The sequence below is a fragment of the Epinephelus moara genome, chromosome 19 (assembly GCF_006386435.1).
Source record: "Epinephelus moara isolate mb chromosome 19, YSFRI_EMoa_1.0, whole genome shotgun sequence".
NCBI lineage: Eukaryota > Metazoa > Chordata > Actinopteri > Perciformes > Serranidae > Epinephelus > Epinephelus moara.
In genome coordinates, this window is record NC_065524.1 from 33,339,381 (window position 1) to 33,361,931 (window position 22,551).

General features: G+C 40.8%; 1 protein-coding gene and 1 non-coding gene across 3 annotated transcripts in view; one reads left to right on the forward strand and one right to left on the reverse strand.

Annotated features, from left to right (window-relative positions):
• Window positions 1-18,982, reverse strand: part of anapc1 (anaphase promoting complex subunit 1) — a 68,371-nt gene extending 49,389 nt beyond the window's left edge. For both annotated transcript variants that reach the window (XM_050070871.1, XM_050070870.1), the window contains exons 1-18: window positions 18,811-18,982; window positions 16,731-16,970; window positions 16,416-16,580; window positions 16,096-16,138; window positions 15,881-15,978; window positions 14,201-14,283; window positions 13,891-13,964; window positions 13,636-13,781; window positions 13,403-13,560; window positions 12,222-12,353; window positions 11,530-11,748; window positions 11,035-11,130; window positions 10,802-10,892; window positions 8,574-8,639; window positions 8,311-8,448; window positions 7,827-7,970; window positions 5,021-5,081; window positions 477-532 (exon numbers count right to left, since the gene is read on the reverse strand). In XM_050070871.1, coding sequence (XP_049926828.1) covers window positions 477-532; window positions 5,021-5,081; window positions 7,827-7,970; window positions 8,311-8,448; window positions 8,574-8,639; window positions 10,802-10,892; window positions 11,035-11,130; window positions 11,530-11,748; window positions 12,222-12,353; window positions 13,403-13,560; window positions 13,636-13,781; window positions 13,891-13,964; window positions 14,201-14,283; window positions 15,881-15,978; window positions 16,096-16,138; window positions 16,416-16,580; window positions 16,731-16,946 — 1,986 coding nt within the window. In that variant the 5' untranslated portion in view covers window positions 16,947-16,970; window positions 18,811-18,982. The remainder of the gene's footprint in view (window positions 1-476; window positions 533-5,020; window positions 5,082-7,826; window positions 7,971-8,310; window positions 8,449-8,573; window positions 8,640-10,801; window positions 10,893-11,034; window positions 11,131-11,529; window positions 11,749-12,221; window positions 12,354-13,402; window positions 13,561-13,635; window positions 13,782-13,890; window positions 13,965-14,200; window positions 14,284-15,880; window positions 15,979-16,095; window positions 16,139-16,415; window positions 16,581-16,730; window positions 16,971-18,810) is intronic.
• A 2,366-nt stretch (window positions 18,983-21,348) lies between these two features.
• On the forward strand, window positions 21,349-21,421 carry trnar-ccg (transfer RNA arginine (anticodon CCG)). Its single transcript has one exon. It is a non-coding gene; the product is annotated as a tRNA-Arg (tRNA).
• The last annotated feature ends 1,130 nt before the right edge of the window (window positions 21,422-22,551 follow it).

The following is a 22,551-nucleotide window of genomic DNA, read 5'->3' on the forward strand; positions in this document are numbered from 1 at the left end:
TTATGTTGCCAGCTGTTTAGATGTTGATGGCTGTGTTTTGAGTAATTTTCAGAGGAAGGTAAATCTATACTACTATACAAGCTGTACACTGACTACTTTAAGTTAAATCAAAGTGTCATTTCTATAGTGTTGTCCCATGAAAAGATATAATAAAATATTTCCAAAAATGGGAGGGGTGTACTCACTTATGTGAGATACTGTATGTAATTATAAATTAAACAACAAGAATACAGTTGGCTACCAAAGTAGTGATGTAAGCTTGGGATAATGGTTAATTTTATTGCAGACAGAACATCTGGTTACATTGATCCTCTGAGTGAAGAGTCTCTGCACATGGTTACACATTCCTCAAGTACTGACCAATAAATAATGTCAGGCCAGCATAAGTTTGTCCACAGGCATCTAAAGAATTATCCATGTGGCCTGATGCGGTTTCTTTTTGGAGTCTTTTACCCGAATTAATAAATTCTCCAAACCTTCATGGCAGCTTCCTTGGGCAGGATGAAACGAATCGCCTGAAGGCATTTCCTCACTGAAATAAACCAGAGAAGAAAAGGGACAAACCTTATGAACAACAGTCCAGTCCGTCAGAGAGTTGAATACAAAATACTGCTGTTGGTTTATAAAGCTCTGAATGTTTTAGGGCAAAAAATACATTTCTGATCCTCTGCTACATTATGAACCATCCACACCTCTCAGCTCGTCTGGGACAGGTCTGCTTTCTGTCTCAAGAGTCAAAACTAAACATGGAGAGACAGCGCTCACTTCTTATGCACCAATTATCTGGAACAAACTCCCAAAAAAACTGCAAGTCTGATGTAGCTCTGTTCTTTTAAATCAAGACTGAAGACTTCATTTGCTACTGCCTTTCATTAAATCAAACAATTATTCATTTCTAAAGATTCTTTTTTTTTTGGCTTTTTTTGCCTTTAATGACAGGACAGTTAGTGAAAGGGGGAGACAGAGAGAGGGTGGGGACTGACATGCAGCATGCAGCAAAGGGCCGTGAGCTGGATTCGAACCCGCAGCCGCTGCAGCGAGGCAATGCCTCTGTACATGGGGTGCCGGCACTATCCACTACGCTACCGTCACCCCACATTTTTTCCATTTCTTACACCGCACTTTAACTACTGGCTCTTTAATGTCTGTTTTAATTATATTTAAATGTCCTCTTAAAATGTGTTTCTTTTGCATTTTGTTAAGTGCTTTGAATTGCCTTGCTGGTGAAATGTGCTATATAACTAAACATGCCTTGCCTTACAATGTGGTTTCCAGAGTTTAGAGATTAATTTTTGAGCTGTGATTTATAATCTTAAAATGACAGGAAAACGTGTTTACTTTGTCCTCCAAATCTCCTCAAATCTACACTACAGTATGAGTTATTAAAAAACAGATTCACATACATTCTGAGCTTTGGTCAAAATCACCCATGAACATGATATCATTCTTTTCAGAGTTGAGTTTTAGATTTCTTGGGGTCACATGAGACTTTCTAAGGACCAGTCTAGTCCAGAGGTTAAAGAGACGCTAGACGTTTTTTGCACGGAGGGCGGCATGGTGGTTAAGTGGTTAGCACTGTTGCCTCACAGCAAGAGGGTTCAGATCTGCCAGCCGGCTTGGATCCTTCTGTTTGGAGTTCTCCCTGTGTCAGCATGGGTTTCCTCCAGATACTCCAGCTTCCTCCCACAGTCCAAAGACATGCAGGTTAACTGGTGACTCTAAATTGCCTGTAGGTGTGAATGTGAGTGTGAATGGTTGTCTGTCTCTATGTGTCAGCCCTGTGATAGTCTGGGGACCTGTCCTGGTTGTACCCCACCTCTTGTCCAGTGTCAGCTGGGATAGGCTCCAGCCTCCTCACAACCATGTACCGGGTTAGGTGGTAATGGATAATGAATGAATGGTTGCTGGTTTGAATCCCTGGAAAAACTCAGATAACTGGTTTGAGAAAGAAAGTAATTTCTAGTAAATCCACATGAATGGTGAAAATTTTTGTGTTTCCATTGACAGTCTTGGATGAATAGAACTTTAAAAATCACATTTTCTTCATGAAACAGATTTTTTCTGGGTGTTTTTGGGCCTCCTTTCCTTAACACCAGCAAACAAAAAAAAAGGAAACTAAAAAAAAACCACCATTATAACAGTAATTAGTGTTACTGTGTCTCCTAACAACTCTGACCAATCAGATTCCTAATCAACATCACCAGGCTATCTTAATTGGACATCCAGAGTGGGAAAGGTCAGGGAAGAGGTGGATAAATGCCATTTCATTAGAGGGAGAAAGCCTCGTCTGTAGGATCGATTACTAAATAATGGGGAGCAAAGCATGGCAAAGACACAGAGGTAGACGCACACGAGGCAGATAGAGTCATACACACACCTTAGTCATGCCGAGGCTTTAAAGAAAAAAGGTGAACTTTAACAAAAGCAAGAGGAGATTAAGAAACTTGTCGGTTCATGGTCGGAGCAGAGATCTGAACAGAGCCAGGGAAATTAGTGCTAAACAAAAGAAAGGCTACACTGACAGACCTCAGCTTTAACTGGCTCGAAAATAAGATATATTGTCAGTGTAGTGCATGTTAATTCATCCTTAATTACTTGGTCATCAGCTAGTTTTTGCTAAGGAGACATAAAACAAGACTGAAAATAGCTTTTTGACAAGTGTATGCAGCAACAAGTCCTTTACAAGAACATCAAGACGTCCATTTTACCAGCTGAATGGACTTTTTACAACAGATAAATGCACAAGCAATTTTCTATTCCATGTCAACATGTTAAGTATGATAAAACAACATTTTACAAAGCTGTAGTCTGAGTCAAATTAAGTTTGACTTGTGCTTTACACAACTTGTACAGGATGCTAAATGTTAAAAGAAAGCTGTAATTGAATTTAAATGAGGAGATTTAGATTTTATTTTATGGGAATTGACAAATACATTTAGTTAAAAATTGCTTTAGATTGTATTTTCACATAGTGGTGATAAAATGGTTTGGTTTTTTTTGCAAATCTGTTTATTGTATCTTAAAAATGGTAAATGTCATTGGAATCTATATTTTTATCTATATCAATTAAAACAACTGTTTGAAGAGAAGGTGTGAATTTTATTGCCCAGCGGAACAGACAGTTTGTGTGTTAATTTGCTAATTAACTGAGGTTCCCACACAATACATTTCTCACGTGAATATGTATCAGCTCATGCACACACATTAGCCTTCCACACTAACTCCCCCAGTGGATAATTATTCACGTCTTAAAGGGTTAATTTAAACTTTCCTGCGTAAAACATAAAGCTCCACAGGAAGATAATCAGTGGTCGAATTGAGGGGGGATGAGGGGGGATGTCATCCCCTTTGTTAGAAAATTGACCAAAAAGCATCTCCCTTGTTAACCTTGACCAAAAACCATCCCCCTTGTTAATCTAGAATCTGTCTGTGCAGGCACAGACATAATTTGAGAGAGGGACACAGGGGACATGTCCCCCGCACTTCCCGTATCTGTGCCCTCCGTCCCCCGCACTTTTTTACAGCCGTTACAACTGTTCAATTCGTTTTTAACATGTGGTAACATGTTTTTCCAAGCTGTCTTTAAATGCACCATGTGTAGGCAGCGCCAGGCGGCAGACACACGCTATCATGTTGTTATCAATCGCGCACACAGACGAGAAGTGTGCCGCTGGGCAGTACCTCTGTGTTAACTATGTTCAGCAAACCAGCCAGCAAGAAGCAAAAAACCTTGCACAGTTTCTTCCAAACAAACCGTGTAAGTTGAGTAATGCTGTTGCATGTAGATAATGTTAGCTAAATGATGACTAATTGATAGATGCCAATATATCAAGTTAAGCTAGTTAACAAGAACACTAACGTTATTGTTACTTATGTTAAATCGCTTGCTAGCTAGTTTCATTCTAGGAAAAAACCCACTCCTCCTTAATAAGAACTTGTGCTCACTATTGCTTTGCACATATTTTTTAAATCTTTATTGCCACAATAGAAAGAGCAGGGTCAGGGAGGAGACAGTGGACCAGAGACCAGCAAGGATGATCATGCAGGGTCTTCACAAGAGAGATTATAACTGGCTGAGAGAAAATATCTAGAGCACAAAAGTGACTGTGTATTTATAAATTTTGCTTTGCACATTTATTATCTATATCATTGCAATAGATAGAAGAGGGACAGGGAGAAACCAGGCAGGTATAAGGACAGGGACCTGACAGCAGCACCAATTATAAGCCCAAGGCTTCACAGGTAAGGAGAAATTATAACTGGCTAACAAAATGTCTATAGGATAAGAGTGACTCTAAGATTAATTTTCACAGCTATTTCAGAACTACTCTTATTTATACTCTAAAATGTTTTTTGTCTGTACTGCAATAGCAATACTACTGCATTATTTGTGTTTTTTAAAGGCAGCAGGTATAGGTCATGCCATTTTTCTTTATCTTGATTAATTTTGCACATCTGTGCTGTCATATTTGATTATGTGTGCACACAAAAAAATCAAAGCTACATTGCATCCCCCTTGTCAAAAATTAACAATTTGACCACTGAAGATAATAATAAGTGTATTTTTCTCTCAGAGCTATACATGGAAACTTCCCTGATGCTTAATCATTATCAGTGGGATGCTCAGTGCGTGGGTACCTATGTGTGTGTGTGTGTGTGTGTGTGAGTGTGAGTGTGTGAGCGTCTGCCTTATAGTGCCTTATACGTCACTGTGTAACGACGCTTTTAAACCTAATTTACCGGACCTAACTGCCCTGACTCAGCTGTGCGTGTGTGTGTGTGTGTGTGTGTCTGTTTAAAGTGTACATTTAACAACAGAAAGCATTACTGACCAACAATGGCCACAATATCTTATCTTCTTTAATGTATGTGTGAATAAAGGTCTTTTTTTCTGCATTCATCTTACAGGTGTGTGTGTGTGTGTGTGAGTGTGTGTGTGTGTGTGTGTGTGTGTGTGTGTGTGTGTGTGTGTGCGCGGTGTGGTCTGTGTGTGGTATGTGTGTTGGTTTGTGTGTCTCACCGAGCTCTGAGGTAGCTATCTCTGGGATGGAGATCCTCAGCATCGTGCCACTGCTCAGTTCCTAAACAGAGAGAAATTGTGCACAAATTAAATTTACATACTTTCTAACTCTGTTCCAACAACAGAAAGCAAATTTGGAAACAGCCGACATTTTGACCCGTCATAGAAACAAAAGCACAGGCATTAACTATGGCTCAGTTTAAGTGTCCCAGTAAGCAATGACAGTGACACAGCATGCACAATTACCAGCACCCTGAAACTGAAGCAGCTAAATGGAATTCGACCATCATTAATCTCATTATTTACACCTGTGCTCTTCCTGCTGTGATATGTCAAAATGTCTGCTGAGAAAAAATTGTCTCCCACAGAGCGAGGAAACCCCTCGACAGACTCCAGCCTAATAGAAAAATAAATTGGTGCATGCAATGACTCATTGTCTCCAAGTCCAGACACCAACTCTGGCACTGAATCACACAAGGCTGAAATCTGCTGCTGCTACTCTCTGTATCATATGACACGTTCAAGCGTCACCCCAATTAGTAATGTCTATGGCTGTCACCTTCCTGTTGGGTGGTCGATTGGTTGGTCAATATGCTCTTGTCTGAACAAATTCCCATTGGTCGGTCAATCGCTGGTGTTACCTTAATAAGGTTGTGTGCCCACTAAAGCATTTCTTTTCCCAGCTGAAAACGGCACCTGTTGCTGTTCAGCATTTGTAACTGTCCTCTCTGACTGCTGGTCTTTGTGGCATTTGTCCCACCTATTCTCCACTGTGATTGAAGAGCTGGTGATGGTGACGAGCACAGCATTTTACCCAAAATTAAACATTCTTCAACCTCATTTTTAATTGGAGAACGGACAAATAATCACAGAGTACATTCAGTGTCATATTTATCACAATGGATTTATTTTTACTAAGTCTCCAAAAGACCGCAGTTCAAGGTTGGATTATTAAGCCTCTGAAAAGAATACATCACCCTGGAGCCCCTTGGAGCGGCAGGATGGCTGACATTAGCTTCTGGGCTAAAAATAATAAGCCTCTCTCACATGCAGCACTAAGGAGATATTTAATGTAAGTAATAATATGTTGTATGTGACATCGTTAATCACAAAGTTAACTTCTTTAGTGTCCAGTATGTCAGATTTTTCTCATTTCTCAGAGACCAACTCGTGCATGAAGCTCAGGTGGAAAAGTGTTACAGCGTGCTGATTATTTTCAGAGATTATTACACTGAAGATCACATTTTTCATTCCAGGCATTCCACATGCAACAACACAGAGTTTACTTGCCCTGAGACAGGAAAAAAAAACACTTTGGTGGACAAAAAGTTAAGTTCATCTGTAGATAACGCATGCAGATTTTTCCCTCATCAACTGATCAACTGGTTGAAGAGTGGGTAGAAATTCAGTCAACCAAGATTTTCTGTGCTTTTCAGTTCAACATGGACACATTCAAGGGAAGACTGACCGAGCAGTGCCACCTACACACATATCTCTATGACTCTACCGAGAGACAAAAGGGACGGTCAAATGTCCTTAATTTCTTGATAAGAAATAGCCCACCACACTGAGGGAGGAAGAGGCTTTTTGCCAGAGGGTGTGGATGAGCATGAGAGGTGGCTGTAAAAGCTAAAAAACGGGCTCATGAGAAGAGCGGCAAAACAGAGGGTAACAATGTTATTTCAATTATTTTCGACAGTTGTGTTACAGTGTAGAGAGGGAAAACAGATCACAACATGTTGCTGCTTTTATGTCACATTCTCTCCAGCGGGGTTGGTCCTGTTCTCCTCATTACTGATTAGAAACCCTGATAAATAAATAAAAAAAGAAAGAAATAAACTGTCCACCTGACAACATACAGACAGCAACTTCAGCGAGCTGCATTAGCAAACAATTAGTCCTCAGACTGACACATTAGGAGGTCAAAAGGAAAATCAATGAACAGAGGCAATATTTCAAAGAGCAGCAGCCTGTCAGCAGACACTGTTTTACACTCCTGCACAGGGTGTTGATGTGCATGAGGGAAAGAAACTGTATTTTCTTGTGCGTATTTTGTAGAGTCCCGGGGCTGAGGAGACCGTCTATACCAACCTGACAGTCACAGGACTGACCCAAAAGGAAGAAACAAACACACAAATACTGACTGCTTTGTGGACCCATTCACAAATATTAACAGGCTTGAATCACGCTCATACAGACAGACACACACACACACACAAGCACACCTGACTGGACACAACCCCTTTGGGGAAATTCTCACAGTTGTTTTCTTGTTTTCTGTGAATGATCATAACAGCAGCTGTAGCCTCATCCACTTTTTGTGTGTATAATTTCTGCAGTGTGAACCAGAACACCAGCTTCAAAAGGTCAGACTACATCTCTTCATTTCTACGGGAGAATATATGTTATGAATCAATTCAACCTCACCACTTCTAGACTTCACGAACAGTGACTGTTTAAACTGCTGCAAATAAAAGAATTAAACATGATTCTGGAGTGGCGAGCAATATGTTTTGCCACAAAGATATACAGAATATTATTTTGGTGGATGTTTCTAGAAAGGTTTTCTTGTTCTTTTAGTTGAGTCGTACAGAAATTGTAAGAAACCACTAATTTCAGCATATCCAGGAGTCTATTTGTCTACGTGTACATGTACTCTAGGTAGGGTTCATTTTGATGAAATCCGTTAAACCAAATTCTTTTGCTAGGAAAAAGCTTTAAAAAATAAAGACATTTTTAAATAACTTTGTTAAACACTATTATGGTATGCAACATGTGAATGAATCAGACACACACAGTAACCTACCAGAGTGACCCGGTTGCAGACAGGGTCCCGCAAGGCTTGGATGTAAGGCGTGGCGTGTTGGAAAGTGTAATCTTCCAAAAATGAACCTTCATGGTGTTTAATGTTCGGACTCCTCGGCTCTGACAGTGGCGAGGGCATAATGGCCTGGAGGAGAGGGAAAGTGAGTAGCCGAGATGAGGTGACAGAATGTAACTCCTAAAATCTGTCGTAAATAAACAAGACACAGGTAAAGTTTGAGAGGGGAAATGTTTTTGGGAGATAATTTTGTGATTACTTGAAGCAGCAAAATGGAATAATTATAAAACAGGAAATCAAATCAAGCCTCCATGTTGACTGTGAAAGATTGTCTGGCTGTGTGGAAATTGTTCCTCAGATGGTACAAGATTGAATGGCAGTTATGTAAAGTAACACTGGCACAATCTGCATTATTGCAAAAAAACAAAACCCAAATTCAAATTATTGAAATATGTTTACAGCACAGTACCTCATCCAGTCTTTGGAGGTGCTTATTGCCAGCATTGGCCGGCGTGCTAACAATCTCTGCTGGCGTGCTGAGGTGCGAGAGGTGGTTGGTGAGGTTGAAGGTTGGTGACAGGAGGCCGGGGACAAACACCTTACTGACCTAGAGGAACAGCAAGACTGAATGTCACATCTTTATCACACAGGTATTCACTTCAATATGCAGAAATTACAGTTAATTGTCATCTACAGTGAGTAAAGACAGCGCCGTATCAAACTCGTCCTTACCCTGGTGATTCCTGTGTAGAGAACCAGACTGCCACAGGCCTCCAGAACCAGCATGGCATCAATATTCTGAGGACCAAAGTTTTGTCACAAACACGTTAAGACACTAGTGCTGCAACTCACAGTTATTTTCATTATCAATTAATCTTCCTCATATTCCAAATTAATCAATATTTCCCAAAGTTTACATAATTAAATTGCTTGTTTTGTCTCAACACCAGTAAAAACTCAAAGACATTCAGGTTTACTATCCAAGAAAACCAGCAAATATTCACAGATACAACTAGTTTATTTTAGCAAAAATGCTTAATCAATTATCAAAATTGTTGACGATTAATTTTCTGTAAATCACCCAAATGTTTGTTTTCTGTGAGTCAGGCTTGTTAACATCACTCATTAGAAGAAAAGGTGAGCAAGTCAACAAATAATACTGTATTATAATTCACCCTGGATTTTTTTTACACCAAGGATTTCCCTCAGTATTGAAGATTGTAATGTTTTTAATGCTGCTGTTCTTTTTTTAAGTTTGACTAGAATTAGAGTACCTTATAATAAGCATGATTTGCATTCAGTTCAATATTGGTAATTAGTCTTGAGGTGTTTGACTCACAGATGTGATTAACTCTCAAGGTTAATTGTGGAGTAAACCGCTGTGTTGCTTTAGACACAGATAAGACTTTGTTTTCATGTTTTTTTTCCCAGCTTATGATCAATGCTTTGTGTGCCAGACAATATTACCTCAGACATAATTATTACAAATCAAATAAAACAATAACTAAAATATAAATCCTAATCAAATACAAATCATTTTCAAACAAACAAAAACTGCAACTTAAAAGCTGTCTGCTAGTAAGAAAATGGGAACTAAAATCCAAAATCTAAAACTTAAAACAATAATTACAAAAATATAACTATACAGTACAGCTCACAGATGAAACCTTCATTGATCTATCAATCAGGTGCCGTCCTTAACACTGGATGTACTGTTGTCTTCTCTAATGATGGTATCCAATAAAGTCTTCAGAGGCAGAGACTTAGCTGAGCTAAACATTCACACACTGGTTTCTAAAGCTAATGGGAGCAAGTAAAGACCTAAATATATCCTAAACATCCGGATGCATTAAAGAGGATACAGTAAGACCTCCTACGCCATGTTCACAACTTCACACTTCCCACGCAACAATTTGATGTTCAATAAATATGCTGATGCTACAGTGGACCGGCAATGAAATCCATACAGATATCAAAAATACAGACACAAAGCGAAAGCAGAGGAGTCTGTCTGTAAATGTTCAGAGCTGCAACCTAGATTGTTTTAGAAATCCAGCCCTACATATAGAATATTTTTAGTATAATTCATCACAGCTTGCAGTGGTGGCATATACCATACTACAGTTATTTGCAAGTATTTTAGGGTGCTTTCCCACCTGCCCTGTTTGGTTCAGTTCAATTGAACTCAAGTTTGTTTGCCCCCTGAGTGCGGTTCATTTGGGCAGGTGTGAACACAGCAATCACACTCAGGTGTGCACCAAAACAACCATACTGAGACCTTCTTGAAAAGGTGGTCTCAGTCCGGTTACAAACGAACTCTGGTGCGGTTCGTTTGGGTGAGAACGTGTTCCGACCTGGATGTGAAGCAACTGCAGTCACATGACACATTGTTTGGGTTAAACATGAGCATGTTACAGTCCTGGAGGATTATTAATGTGCACCTCCTCCTGTACTGCCTTAATATGCACATTCAGCACATCCAATGCATCAAAACATTGTTTTCTAGTTGGAGCCGCGCCTCGTTTTCAAACTGTATGGTTTGACTCAAATGAATGATGTAGTTGTCCCTCCATTGTGACATTAGAAAGTGTCACATTTATCTTGCAGTTGTACTCGTTTTGTTTACTTCCTGCGTTTTTCCCACACGGAAATTCTGACCAATCAAGAGCAGCTTTCTCACACAAGGCATTTGATCTGGTCCTCTTGTAAATGCTGCCGTGAGAACACGAACCAACTCTAGGCAATTATACAACTTTGTGACAAAATGAGTCCCTGATTCAGACCAAAGCAAGACAACTCTAGCTCTGAAAGCACCCTTAGTCTATTATTAGCCTCAAATGAATGCAACATTCACACCTAAATTTGTTGGCTTTATTTAACTTAGTAGATTGTGTGGGTACTGAAATGTATCCTTCGCCTTCTCTCTGTAAATGTTATTAAGCCTAAATATTGTGATCTACCTGCAGAGGCTCTGCATCTTTGGCAGGGATGGTGGTGACAGAGGCGAAGATGAGCTGAGATGAATCGTTAGTCTCAATAAACTTTACACATCTGTGGAAACAATGACAAACATGTTAACTTGAAAATAGAAACAGTGTAGGTTAAGAGATGAAAAGGAAGAAATACTATGTGTATGCAAGTGGAGTCTGGATCAAATATTGCGGTGTAGGCTACACTGTGTGCATTTGTTGACCTGAGCTGTTGGTGAGACTCCACCAGGAAACAGAGGTAGCGGTTCTCACACAGGTCAGAGGTCAGGAACACTTTAGATGCCTGGCTGCTCATCTCCCTGCAAACACAAAAATGGGAAGACTCATGTGAAGCCACAGCAGTTATGACAGTTAGTTTACCTACAAAAGGTCAAGAACTTTGTAGTCAGTTGGATGCTACTAGATATGATGCTCTGTTTGAGATGCCGTCAGTGACAAGCTGATCCTGATACCTACACACCTTAATATACCTATGCATACCGAAAAGTTCAGGTGCTATAAAGAACTAGAAAGCTAAGCAGCCGCATTACTGAACTCACCAGAATAAAGGCCATCACTTAGAGGACAAACTTGAAATCACATTAAAATAAAACTATCAATAATTCATTCTCAATAATTGCCTGTCATCGATGTAAAATTATCGTGAGCCTGCGCAGACTCTGCATCTGTTTTCAGTAGAGTTCAGTCCTGATAATTACCTGTGACAGCCCGCTGTGACCGTCTCACTCCACAGCTGCTCCATGCAGAGGTCGGGTACGATGGGCTCCATCTCCGGCACCAGCATCGTCTCATTCACCGTGCTGTTGGGAGAGGGCAGCAAGCCGTGGTGCCCCCTGGGGGATGGGGTGTGGAAAGACGTGTTGAAACGACCCACACCTGAAAGGGACGGAGCCGCCATGCCTGGAGAGTGGGCGCGGCTGGGATAGAAGGATGGAGGAAGAGAGAAGGGAGATAGCATAAAGTAGAGTTTACGACCACTGGTGATGCAGAGGAGCGAAGTTTCAATGAGCAGATATTCTTTTCTGAATTCTTTGTTCTACCAGGAACATACGCACAAGGACAGGGTATACAGGACAGGTATATCTCTGCCAAATGCAAAAATATATGTGAAGTAAATGTGTGAAAATCATGACTCTGCATCCTCTTAAAATTTGTCTTATGAATTAGGCATCCATGCTGACATTTTTTCTTTATCAGCTGTACTAATTAGGCATATTTAGCTTTTGCATTAAATTTTCTTAGGATATTCTTTAATCAGGTCGGAAAGATTTGTTAGGAGCTAAATCTTTATCCATCCTGTCCCTTAGTGTCACATACTATATGTGTTTTCTGAGTTGTTCCTTTAAAAAAAATAACATCATGTGCATGTTCCATTTGAAGTCAGACTCACCTGAGGGCAGCCATGTTGGATATACTCGGGGAATGAACACGGGAGTGTAATCCTGGTGAAGACGTCATGGTCCTGCCCTGGTGACTGTGCAGAGCACTGTAGTGGAGAGGAGAACTGGTGCCAACAGCATAGCTACACAGGAGCAGAAGACCAAGGAAAGGATCAGACATCAGCACAGGACCAGAGATGATTTGAAAAGTTATCAGTGGAAATATGATTTTATGAAAAATAACAATGATGCACACAAACAGTTGATCAATTGTCGATTTCCTGTCTGACAGCAAATCTTTATGTTTATTCTCTGTGTATGCATCTTCATTATTTTATCCTGCTCTTGATGACATGTAAACTGATGTGGATTTAATAGGTTACATTTAATTGGACTACTGTCCTTGTCCTAGTATGCAAGCACAGGTGAGGAATTGATTCATTGACCAAAGTATGTCTGACTCCACTACAATAGATTGCGATATGCCCCCTTTCAGCTTGTTAGAATTGGACTCTTTTCTGGTTGACCTATTCCGTCACAGACCAAACAATCGATGAACAAGTTAGCTACAGTTAGCTTGCAGCAAACTGGTACCATAGTGGACAATTTTGGAGCTCTGTACATTTTGTCCTTCTAAAAAATGCTTGGCTCTGGATGTAGATTTCACCATGCTGTTACCAGCTTCTTCTTCTTCTTCTGTTACACATTTAATGCTTTTGACTTTTGGGTCAAAGCTCAGGGCAGAAACTGAAGCATGTACCGAGCGCCTCGGCCAGTTTGTATCTGATTGACTGTATACATGCAGGAGTAATGTGACTCCTAATCACATTATCTGGGTGTGTTAGTCCAACTTTAGAGATTCAATTTCGTATGATTCCAGTTGGACTAACATGTTAACGTGTATTTCAAAAGTCTGGTTTTAGTCGGACTAACACAATAAATCAATTTTCTTTTATGTCATGTAAACATACTGAATTACGGGGCGTCGGTAGCGTAGTGGATAGTGCCGGCGCCCCATGTATAGAGGTGATGCCTCGCTGCAGCGGCCGCGAGTTCGACTCCGGCTTGCAACCCTTTGCTGCATGTCGTCCCCCCACTCTCTCTGTCTCCCCATTTCACACTGTCCTGTATGATAAAGGCAAAAAGCCCCCCAAAAAAAAATCTTTAACATACTGAATTACTTCACTTTTACCTTGTTCCAGTTACAGGACCAAGGCCGGTTATCCCACTGCCACCAGGGGAGTCCAGGCGGGAGATGTTACGGAGGTGTGAGGTCAGAAATCCCGATGCCATCATACCCAACGGAGTGCCAACTGGATCTGCTGTACACCGCAGGACAGAAGAACGCTCCTGATGGAAATAAGAGGCTCAAGGTTAGGGACAGGTAGAGTATCTGTGTTTGTGTGTGTCTGTGTGGTCACTCACATCCTGTGTGACTTTACGCAAGGCCCAGACAGAGTGTATTCCCTGTACAGTGTCATAGAAGACCACTACAGAAGGCTGACAGCAGCTGAATACTATCTTCATGGTGGCATCAGATGCATACTGGACTCGGGAGCCTTCGAACTGACCTGAAAACACACACAGAATCAGCTCAAAGTACGGTGATGATTCATGAGGAAAGACCGAGAAAGTGCGAGAGAGAAAGGGGGATGGTGTGTGATTGTGTGTGTGTCGTACCTGCAGGTTTACACACCACTGGTGCGATCTCGTCTAGAGGATGCAGCATGCTGAACACTGTGGGCAGAGGTTCCCTGTGGAGACAAAGAGCTCAGTACCTCAGTTACCTGCCAAATGATGATGGTTAGTGTGGAAGTGTGTGTGTACATGACTGTGTGACTAGAAGGCTTTCCTTAATGTAGACACATTTGTTCAGGTATTGAGCTTAGATGTGTCTGACTGCATCTCTTCACATTGGGGTTTGAATCTGTTTGTGTGTCATGCTGTTGTTCTTTACTTGTGTGTGCACGTGTGTGGTGTCAGCATGTACCCAGGGGGGCCAAGTTGCGCGTCAGTCGCTGTGTTTTTTCGTTCTAACAAAAGTCCAAACTTTGTCGCCCAGCCATTTGAGACCTGGAGGAGACAAGAGGGGAGAGACAGGGGAGACATTTTTAACATAGTCATGTTGTTGTGTAATAATGACAACAATTAATGTTTTAATTTTATTTAATTAAGTACAGAAATGTATGGTAATGTAAAGGTATAAGTAGTTAAATGAAAATGCCACAGCTATTTAAGACGTCACTTTGGGCTCAGGGACACTGTGATGGACAATTGTTCACCATCTTCTGACATTTTATAGATGTAATGATTTAGTCAATTAACTGAAGGAAGAGTCTAAAGATTATTTGATCACGAAAATAATTGTTATTTCGGGGCTGTTTGTAATATTTCATAATATGAAACTTTTGATTGAGCCAAATAAAGAAGTGCTCTTCTTTGCCACTTCCAAAGAGAGTGAAGGGTCAACCAGAGAGCAGCAGACTGAGGGTCGTAGTATCAAGGACACCCCAGCTGTGGGGATGCTTCATGTCACAAAAGCGCTCATTAGAGTGAGTTAATCTATATTCATGTTCAGTAATTAAGATTTGTAACATCAGAAATGTGGACTTTCACACAGAAGAGCTTCACTCATTTTGACAAAAAGAAATAAAAAGATGGATACATTAAATTAGAATAAAATGTTTGAGGCAACGAAGTCCTCACAAATTCAAATGTAAGACTGTTGAATGACTTTAAAGGCCTGATATTTATAAAATTTAATTTAAAACTTTTCTTGCTCTCCTCACAACACCAACATCGTCGTCAGTTTGTGTCTTTAATCATTTAATGACGATGAATGTCCACCAGTAAATTCCAACACTTATCACCACCTTCACAGGCCTCAAGCACACTCTGAGCAGCCCAAAAACACTGTTGCTGCAACTTACTGGTAAAAACACATCCCTGAATCAAATTACCTCTTGTTGCTGTGCAACAAACTAATGAGACCAAAAATACACACACACACACACAACCCTCAAATACACATGAGCAAACTCACATACACACAAACACATTTGCACTATCAAAAAAAATATCTGCATGAGGAAAAACACACTCTTATTCTAGTTCAGTAAGTGCACAAAAACAAGCAGGGGCGTCTTACACACACACTGGCATCTGATATTGATGGGGTTCATTCCCATTGTCAGTGATCCAAAGTTTCCATTATTATTGGTTAGCCAGGCAATAGCTCAGCCCCAGGGACTTTTTACTCAGTGGGAAATGAAGGCAGTGAGCATGACTGTTGTATGGTATGACTGATTTTGAAATATTATTTTCCAAAATGGATAATCAAGCGTCTTTAGAATTCAGTCCTTCGTATATAGTAAATACTTACAGGCTGGAGCATGAAAACTCTGGACAGAATTGCTCCAAATGTTCGCCCAAATATGTTTACAGATATCAAAGTTTGAGGGCTTTGAATATCCAGAAACCTTGTAACATTAAGTGCACACATCCCCATCTGTCTGCCAGCCTGGATGGTCCATGGTGAGTTACACCAAAGGAAACCAAATTTACAAGAGAGGGAAAAGATCAAAGGTTGATCAGACCAGCTAGCTAAAATGTTTGACTCCCTCTTCTTGTGGGACAAGAGATTTGTCATCAGTGTCTCTCTCCCCCTCACCTGGAAGGGTAGTGGTGAGATGAAATCCTTCCCGGTTACGGTGTGAACGTTGACACAGCTACTCTGGATGATACACACTGTCTGCTCCACTTCCTCTTCTGCAAATCAACATTGAAGATAATGTATCTTTTTTATGTACATCATAATGAAAATTGATGGATAACTTAAAACAAGAATTGCTTCTCAAAAACAAAGAGTTTTTAATGATTCAGTACCATCTTTCTTGTCCTGGGGAACAGCAAAGTTGCACCATAAGGCCTGCGGAAAGAATATAAGATAGTGTCAACTCCTAGAAATACTTGCTTTGAAAGACATAAATGATAAATCCTGACCATCACTGTGCATTGAAATAAGTCTTATGTTTTGGTGCATCCATACAAAAAGCCCATCCTGACACAAGACACTTCTTTCATTCACAAACTTGCACTTCTAATTTTTGTTGTTTAAAGGGCTTCTCACAAAAAAATGAATGAAGTGTAACTGACAAGTGGTATCACAATAGCTTACAGTCTAAAAACAGCTTTCAGTAACTGACCTGCTGCACTGGGGTGTCAACGGTGAAGGCTTTATATACATTGGAGGCTTGGGTCCGACTGCCCTGGCTCCAGACAACAACAGTTCCTGCTGTGTAGAGCTCCTCTTCAAACTCCACATCCTCCTCCCTGACTCCCATGCAGCCCTTCCTGAGCTGCCAGTATTCCTGCCAATCAAAACACATCAATTATGAAAGCAACACCACAAAGATGTTCAGTTGTTTTTATCTTCTTTAATGTTTTACAAATGGAAGTGCTTGTGTAGGGGGAATGTAAGTACCCTAATGTAAAAGTCATGTAATGTCATATAATCTCACCCTCTCTCTCTCCTGCAGACTGACTTCCTGCAGCGACCCCACCAGGCCGGCGGCGCCATCTGACGACCAGAGCTCGGAGGCAGGCTGGAGCTCTCGGAGCTGCAGGTTGAAGGCGTTTGGATGGTTCCTGCAGTGCTCGCGGCCAAACGGGACAAACGACTGCAATTCCCCTGCTGCGATCATCGTGGCTGTCTCTTCATACACGACTTCCGACATGAGTTCCAGATATCAGCATTATTTCTGGGGAAAACAGAGGATAAAGATGACAGAAAAATGTAAACAATTAAGCAATACTTTTTTTTTGCATTTATTGGCCACAGCAAACTCTGATGGGTTCAACATACTCTGCCAGACTCTTGCATTGTTGTGCATGTAGATAAGAACATTGAGAAAGTAGCACGAAAGCTGAGTAAAAAGAGGGGGACTTTCTATAATGCCATTAAAGACATCTAAAGCCATACCTACAGTTTACAAAGCACTGAAAAAATATTGCATAAATGAAGTACTTTAATTACATGGTAATGAACTGTGGGGTCCAGACACAATTCTGAAAAGGGGATTAACACCAAATTGGAACCACAAGAACCTATTTTTCACCCAAATAATGCTTAAATTATTAATTTATATTGGTGACACAGCCATACTCGCCCTCCTTACAGATAGGGACTCAGTCACAGCCTACCCCCTTAACCCAGTGACGTATAGACAGTCACCTCCTCCACCTCAACACCTTTGACACCCGGCACCACAATACACCCACCGCCCCTCATTGCCCCACCACCATCCATGGCCAACCAATGGAGATGGTGGAGAGCTTCAGTTACCTCGGCATCTTCCTGGATAATAACCTAAGCTCTGATCACCACATCACAGACATTCATAAAAGCTGCCAACAAAGACTCTGCCAGCCGCAAACTAAGGGCTCTTTCAGTCAAACCCCACCTCCTGCTCCTTCTGTAGCATCATTGAACACATCCTCCTGTACAGTGCCACCATGCTCACCCTCACCGACAGAAACCATAGCACACAACCCCTTCCACCCCCTTAACCCATGCTTCTTCCTCCTCCTCTCTGACTACAGATACAGTCAACCACAATCCAGCTTTGGGAGGAGTTTTGTGCCCACAGTCATTATTGTTTTAAATAGCCTTGGCAAACTCTGTGCTGAGTGTATTGCAGTGCTCTTGTCTGTGTACATCTTGTGTATTATCTGTTCTGTTCTGTATCTGAGCTTTTATTTGCACAGACTGTGAATACAAATTTTAATTTGAACTGGACAAACCTACTATGCACAGTCTAAAACATAATGGACAGCAGGGTTTTCACCTGAGTTAGCAAGGTAGCTTGTGTAAGTAAAACTGAAACTTCAAAGAAGCCCAACTTAAATGTCAGAGACGATCATTTATTCGTAGCTGTCATAAAAATAGCTATGAATTTGGAAGATAAAAAGCCACGAGTTATGCCACTGTTAAGACAGTAGTTGTCAAATTATAGTACTGTTTTTACAAGTTGAACTTAAGGTGGTTAAGGTGGTCCACGGTATAATAACTAACGCACTTTAACATTTCTGTACTGATTAACGAGCAGATTAAACATGCAGCTGTCAATGTTGTCTACGTAACGTCAATTAGTTGAATTATTTAAATATCACTAAATTAACGAGGATGACACGGCACTTTCTGTTAGCTAACGTTATCTGTAACGTTATCCGTCACAACTTTTCATTATATTGTCAAAAAAACCACAGTACAATAACTCATACAGTTCCCTGAATAGCAGTTATCACTATTATTTCTACTGTGGGCTCTGACAGACGGTATGCTAGCAGCTAGCTGGACATTTCCAACTTAAAAAATGTTTCCCCAAAACAAAACTCATTACTTGACAGCCATTATGTTTCTGTAAGTAATATAAATAAACATGTTGACACTGACAGTTAGCTGTGAGTGAGCGGCTAGCTATTAGCACGCTAACGCTAAACACCCGTAGAGTACCGTTGCTTTCGCTAGCTCTATTAGCATGCTAGCTAATGTTAGCTTCAGCTAGCTTTGAGTTAGCAGGGAGACATTTAGCCGCTAACCTGCTAGTACGGAATAGTCTGGCTCTTGTCGCGGAGTCCCTGTCTTTCCTTTGTATGAGTCTTGCTTGGGCACAACGTCGTCACCGGTGCAAACATAAAAACAACTCGGAGCAGGTGCCAAACCGTGGATTTGGCTACCGCAGGTTTTCAAATGAGCGCGGACATCTTTGCTGTCCCGACATCCTCTTCCTCCACGAGTCAGCCAATCAGCAGTGAGAAGGAGGGAAGGGCGAAGCTGATTGGTTGTATTCATCAGAGCTGCAGCATCCAGAAATCATTTTCCTCCCTCATCCTCTTCTTCTAGGTTGATTTTGTATAAACAACTTTTTCACACTTACTTAAGGAACTGCTTGTAAAACAGCTAAATTCAATCATATTAAGGTTGATGTTATAAATTATATTGATAGTATTAAAAGCCTATGAACCTATCAAATGATGTAACCCCATGGTTTGGCAAAGAAGCTTCGGGGGCGACTGAAAATGGAGGAAGATGCTGCTGAAGTTTTAAAGCACAAGCAGGAGAACCTTGGTGAAAAGAAAGGAAGTGGACTCATGGAGTCACAGTGAGAGTGAACAGGAAAGAGTGACATACATGATGGTAATGAAGATTTGGTGTTTGAAAGAGGGAGGAGGATGTGGAGCTTTGTCAGAAAAGCACACTGTGGAGATGGATCGAGAAAAAAAGTGTGAGGTAGAAGTCAAACAATATGGGTTGATAGTCCTGGAGTGCATTTCAAAGAGACAGATGGAAAAGGCATTGAAAAATGAACTTGAATGATGAATATTTCCCGTTGAACAAGAAAGCCCCATTAAAAGGTGTTGTTGATGGAGTCTCTCTACTTTGATTTGGAATACTCATATCCAGTGAGAAAATACATTCCCAAACCACTTCAATGTAAGAAACTGTTGGGAGGGTTGGACATATGTAGCAGTGATACTAACACTTGTGGTAAACGTGGTGACAATCAATGTGAAGGAGACTGTGAGAAAGAACCAGAGTGTGTTGTGCAAAGGTGACTGTGCAGCATGGGAGGCTAGCTGTCCAAGGGTCGTATGAGGAATATTGCTTGTGTAAAGACCAGATGACGTTTTTGGCCTTTGTGGCAACGGTTATTAGCTGTACCACTGGAACAGAAAGAAAATCTGAGAAAATTGAGATGATCATGGATGCAGCAAGAAGATCTCGCAAACAACCACTACACAGAAAATGTATCATATAGAGGGAACTGGATGGGAAGCTCTTATTATTAGTAGTAATATTATCATTTTATGTAGTGAGTGGAGACCTTAGTTTAAATCCAGTGGGTGGCGGTAATGCAACCTTTTAGATGCCATCCTCCTTTAAAAAAACCAAAGACAGAAGAAGACGTCACAAAGAGGTCTCAATGCAAAGACACTACGCAAACAGTGATGTCTACCTGACTTTCAGGCTTGATAACATGGTTAAATGTGGAGGATATTAATGAATGTTGCAGAGAGGATCACTGTCACCCCAATTAGGAATTAATAAGCTGATATTTATACGAGGAAGTGGTGGGTAATTACCAGCGCCTGTTTAAAGTCACACCCAGATTTAGACTCAGACAACAATAATGTAACCATTATACATTATTTCTGATAATGGGTTACATATTTTATTTGACTAATTTCTTAATTTGTTTGCTTTTTGTTTGTAAAATGCTAGTTTTGTCCAAAATACAGTAGGCCATTACTGTAGTAAGTATTAGAAATAATTAGAAAAAAATATCTGCATCAACTTCCTTTAATAACGTTATGTTTATCCTACGCAACAACGTTCTCAAAAATATAATCCAGTCATCTACTGTTCAACAGGAAGGCCTGGTGTAGAATAAAGTTTCATGTTGTCAACAAATGGACAGACTGCATACTGTACTGTATCTGTAACTCCTTCTGCATCTGAGAAATCAAATTCAGCAATAGGTAGTCATGAAAAATTACACCTGAGTGGAAAATGAGGAGTCTGTGCATTACGGGTGCTGATGGGTGTGATGGATGACGCACAGCAACATGGAATGATCTGACTGAGTTAACGCTCCCAGACAATATCACTGGAGCTCCCTGGGTGGTGTGTGTGTGTGTGTGTGTGTGTGTGTGTGTGTGTGTGTGTGTGTGTGATAGAGAAATAAATAAAGAGAAGGTAAGAATGCTTTGTCTATTAAATCTAAAAGAATATGTTAAAAAGAAAAGACAGAAAACAGGTCTGACTCAAATTGATAAAAATAAGTCATCATTGTTTTTATTTTCCTCCAGTAGTGCTCTCATTTGTCTCTCTCTGACTCTGGTTGGTCCCTTGTCTCTACCCTCTATTTTGCGTCTCTGGATTTCCAAATTAATTCGGTAATTGAAGGTGACAGTTTCTGGCTGAAGAGCAGCAGTACAATATCTTGATTTCAGATGAAAATATTTATTTGAAATTAAAATCGATGTTAGAAAAGCTGCCTTTAAAACATGATTTCTGTCAGTTTATGCTGAGGAAGGTGACGTGGCTCATGTAATTGATATTTTATTCACACAGCAGACCCAGTGGCCTAATGGATAAGGCATCAGCCTCCGGAGCTGGGGATTGTGGGTTCAAGTCCCACCTGGGTCAATGGAGATTAATCTTGTTTGGCCCCAAATTGGTAAAACAGGACTAATTCTAAAATGAATGTCTGCACAGTTTAAAATGTTATCTGCACCAACACCATCACACTATCTGAGTATCAGAAAATCTGTGAGAGAAGTAGACAGAGTGCATCTCTCTATAATTACTGGACAAGTTGTTATGTCGGTGGGTAAAATTGGCCTTTTCCATGCTTCCTTTCCACGAAACCAAGGAAATAAACTTTACAGTACTGTAACTCAACCATGATAGACACCTCATTATTTTAATTTAGCTGCGGCAGGTTGGCTGTTTGAGGTGAGGTCATCCTGCCATAACAAGCGCTCAGATTTCATTACTGCAGGGCTGCTGAAGCATCCGTGAGCAATGTGGTGACGCACTGCAGCCAACTGGGGAGGGATGGTGAGAGAGTCGCACTCTGGTGGTGGCGTTCATTCTTGGAGATAAATGGCGTCAATTCTCCAAGTGAACAGCGAAAAAAAGAACCTGCAGAGGTTTGATGCTCACATGGTGACTTTAATTGTTTGCAATATTTCATTCCTTAGATCTGGTTCAGGCACTGAGTGAAAATGCAGTTCATAAAGGCATCAGATACACCGGTACAATCTAATGCAGCTACACCACATCCTACCTTTGTGAAGCCCACAGTCTGCTCCATCAGAGAGGTTTTGGTTTTTGGGTGTTTTCACAAATAGTCCTTTTTAAACAAACTGAACTCAGTCCTCTTTCTGTTCACACTATAGCCTATACATATTGACACTGTTTTGTTTTTACTTTGACGTGACACTGCAGTGCGGTTATAAAGCCCCTCGCTCTCAGATGAACTTAAAAATGGAGGAAAACCTTCTGTGCTGTAGATTGTTGCCGTTTGTATTCTGCATTCCACATCTGGAGACGTGCAGTATCTTCCATGGACCAAACTACTCCTCGCCCTGCGTCTGTTTTTCAAGCGTCCCAGTGCAACAGCATGTGATCTAGAGAGCTAAATACAACGGCAAAGAGCACCAAGGACTTGAAGCGATCCACCTCACGGGCCCCAGTGCAACCATACTGCCTGGACTTTACCTTCTACACCAATCATGTGACTACCTGCTTGATCATGTGATTACTTGCCAGCA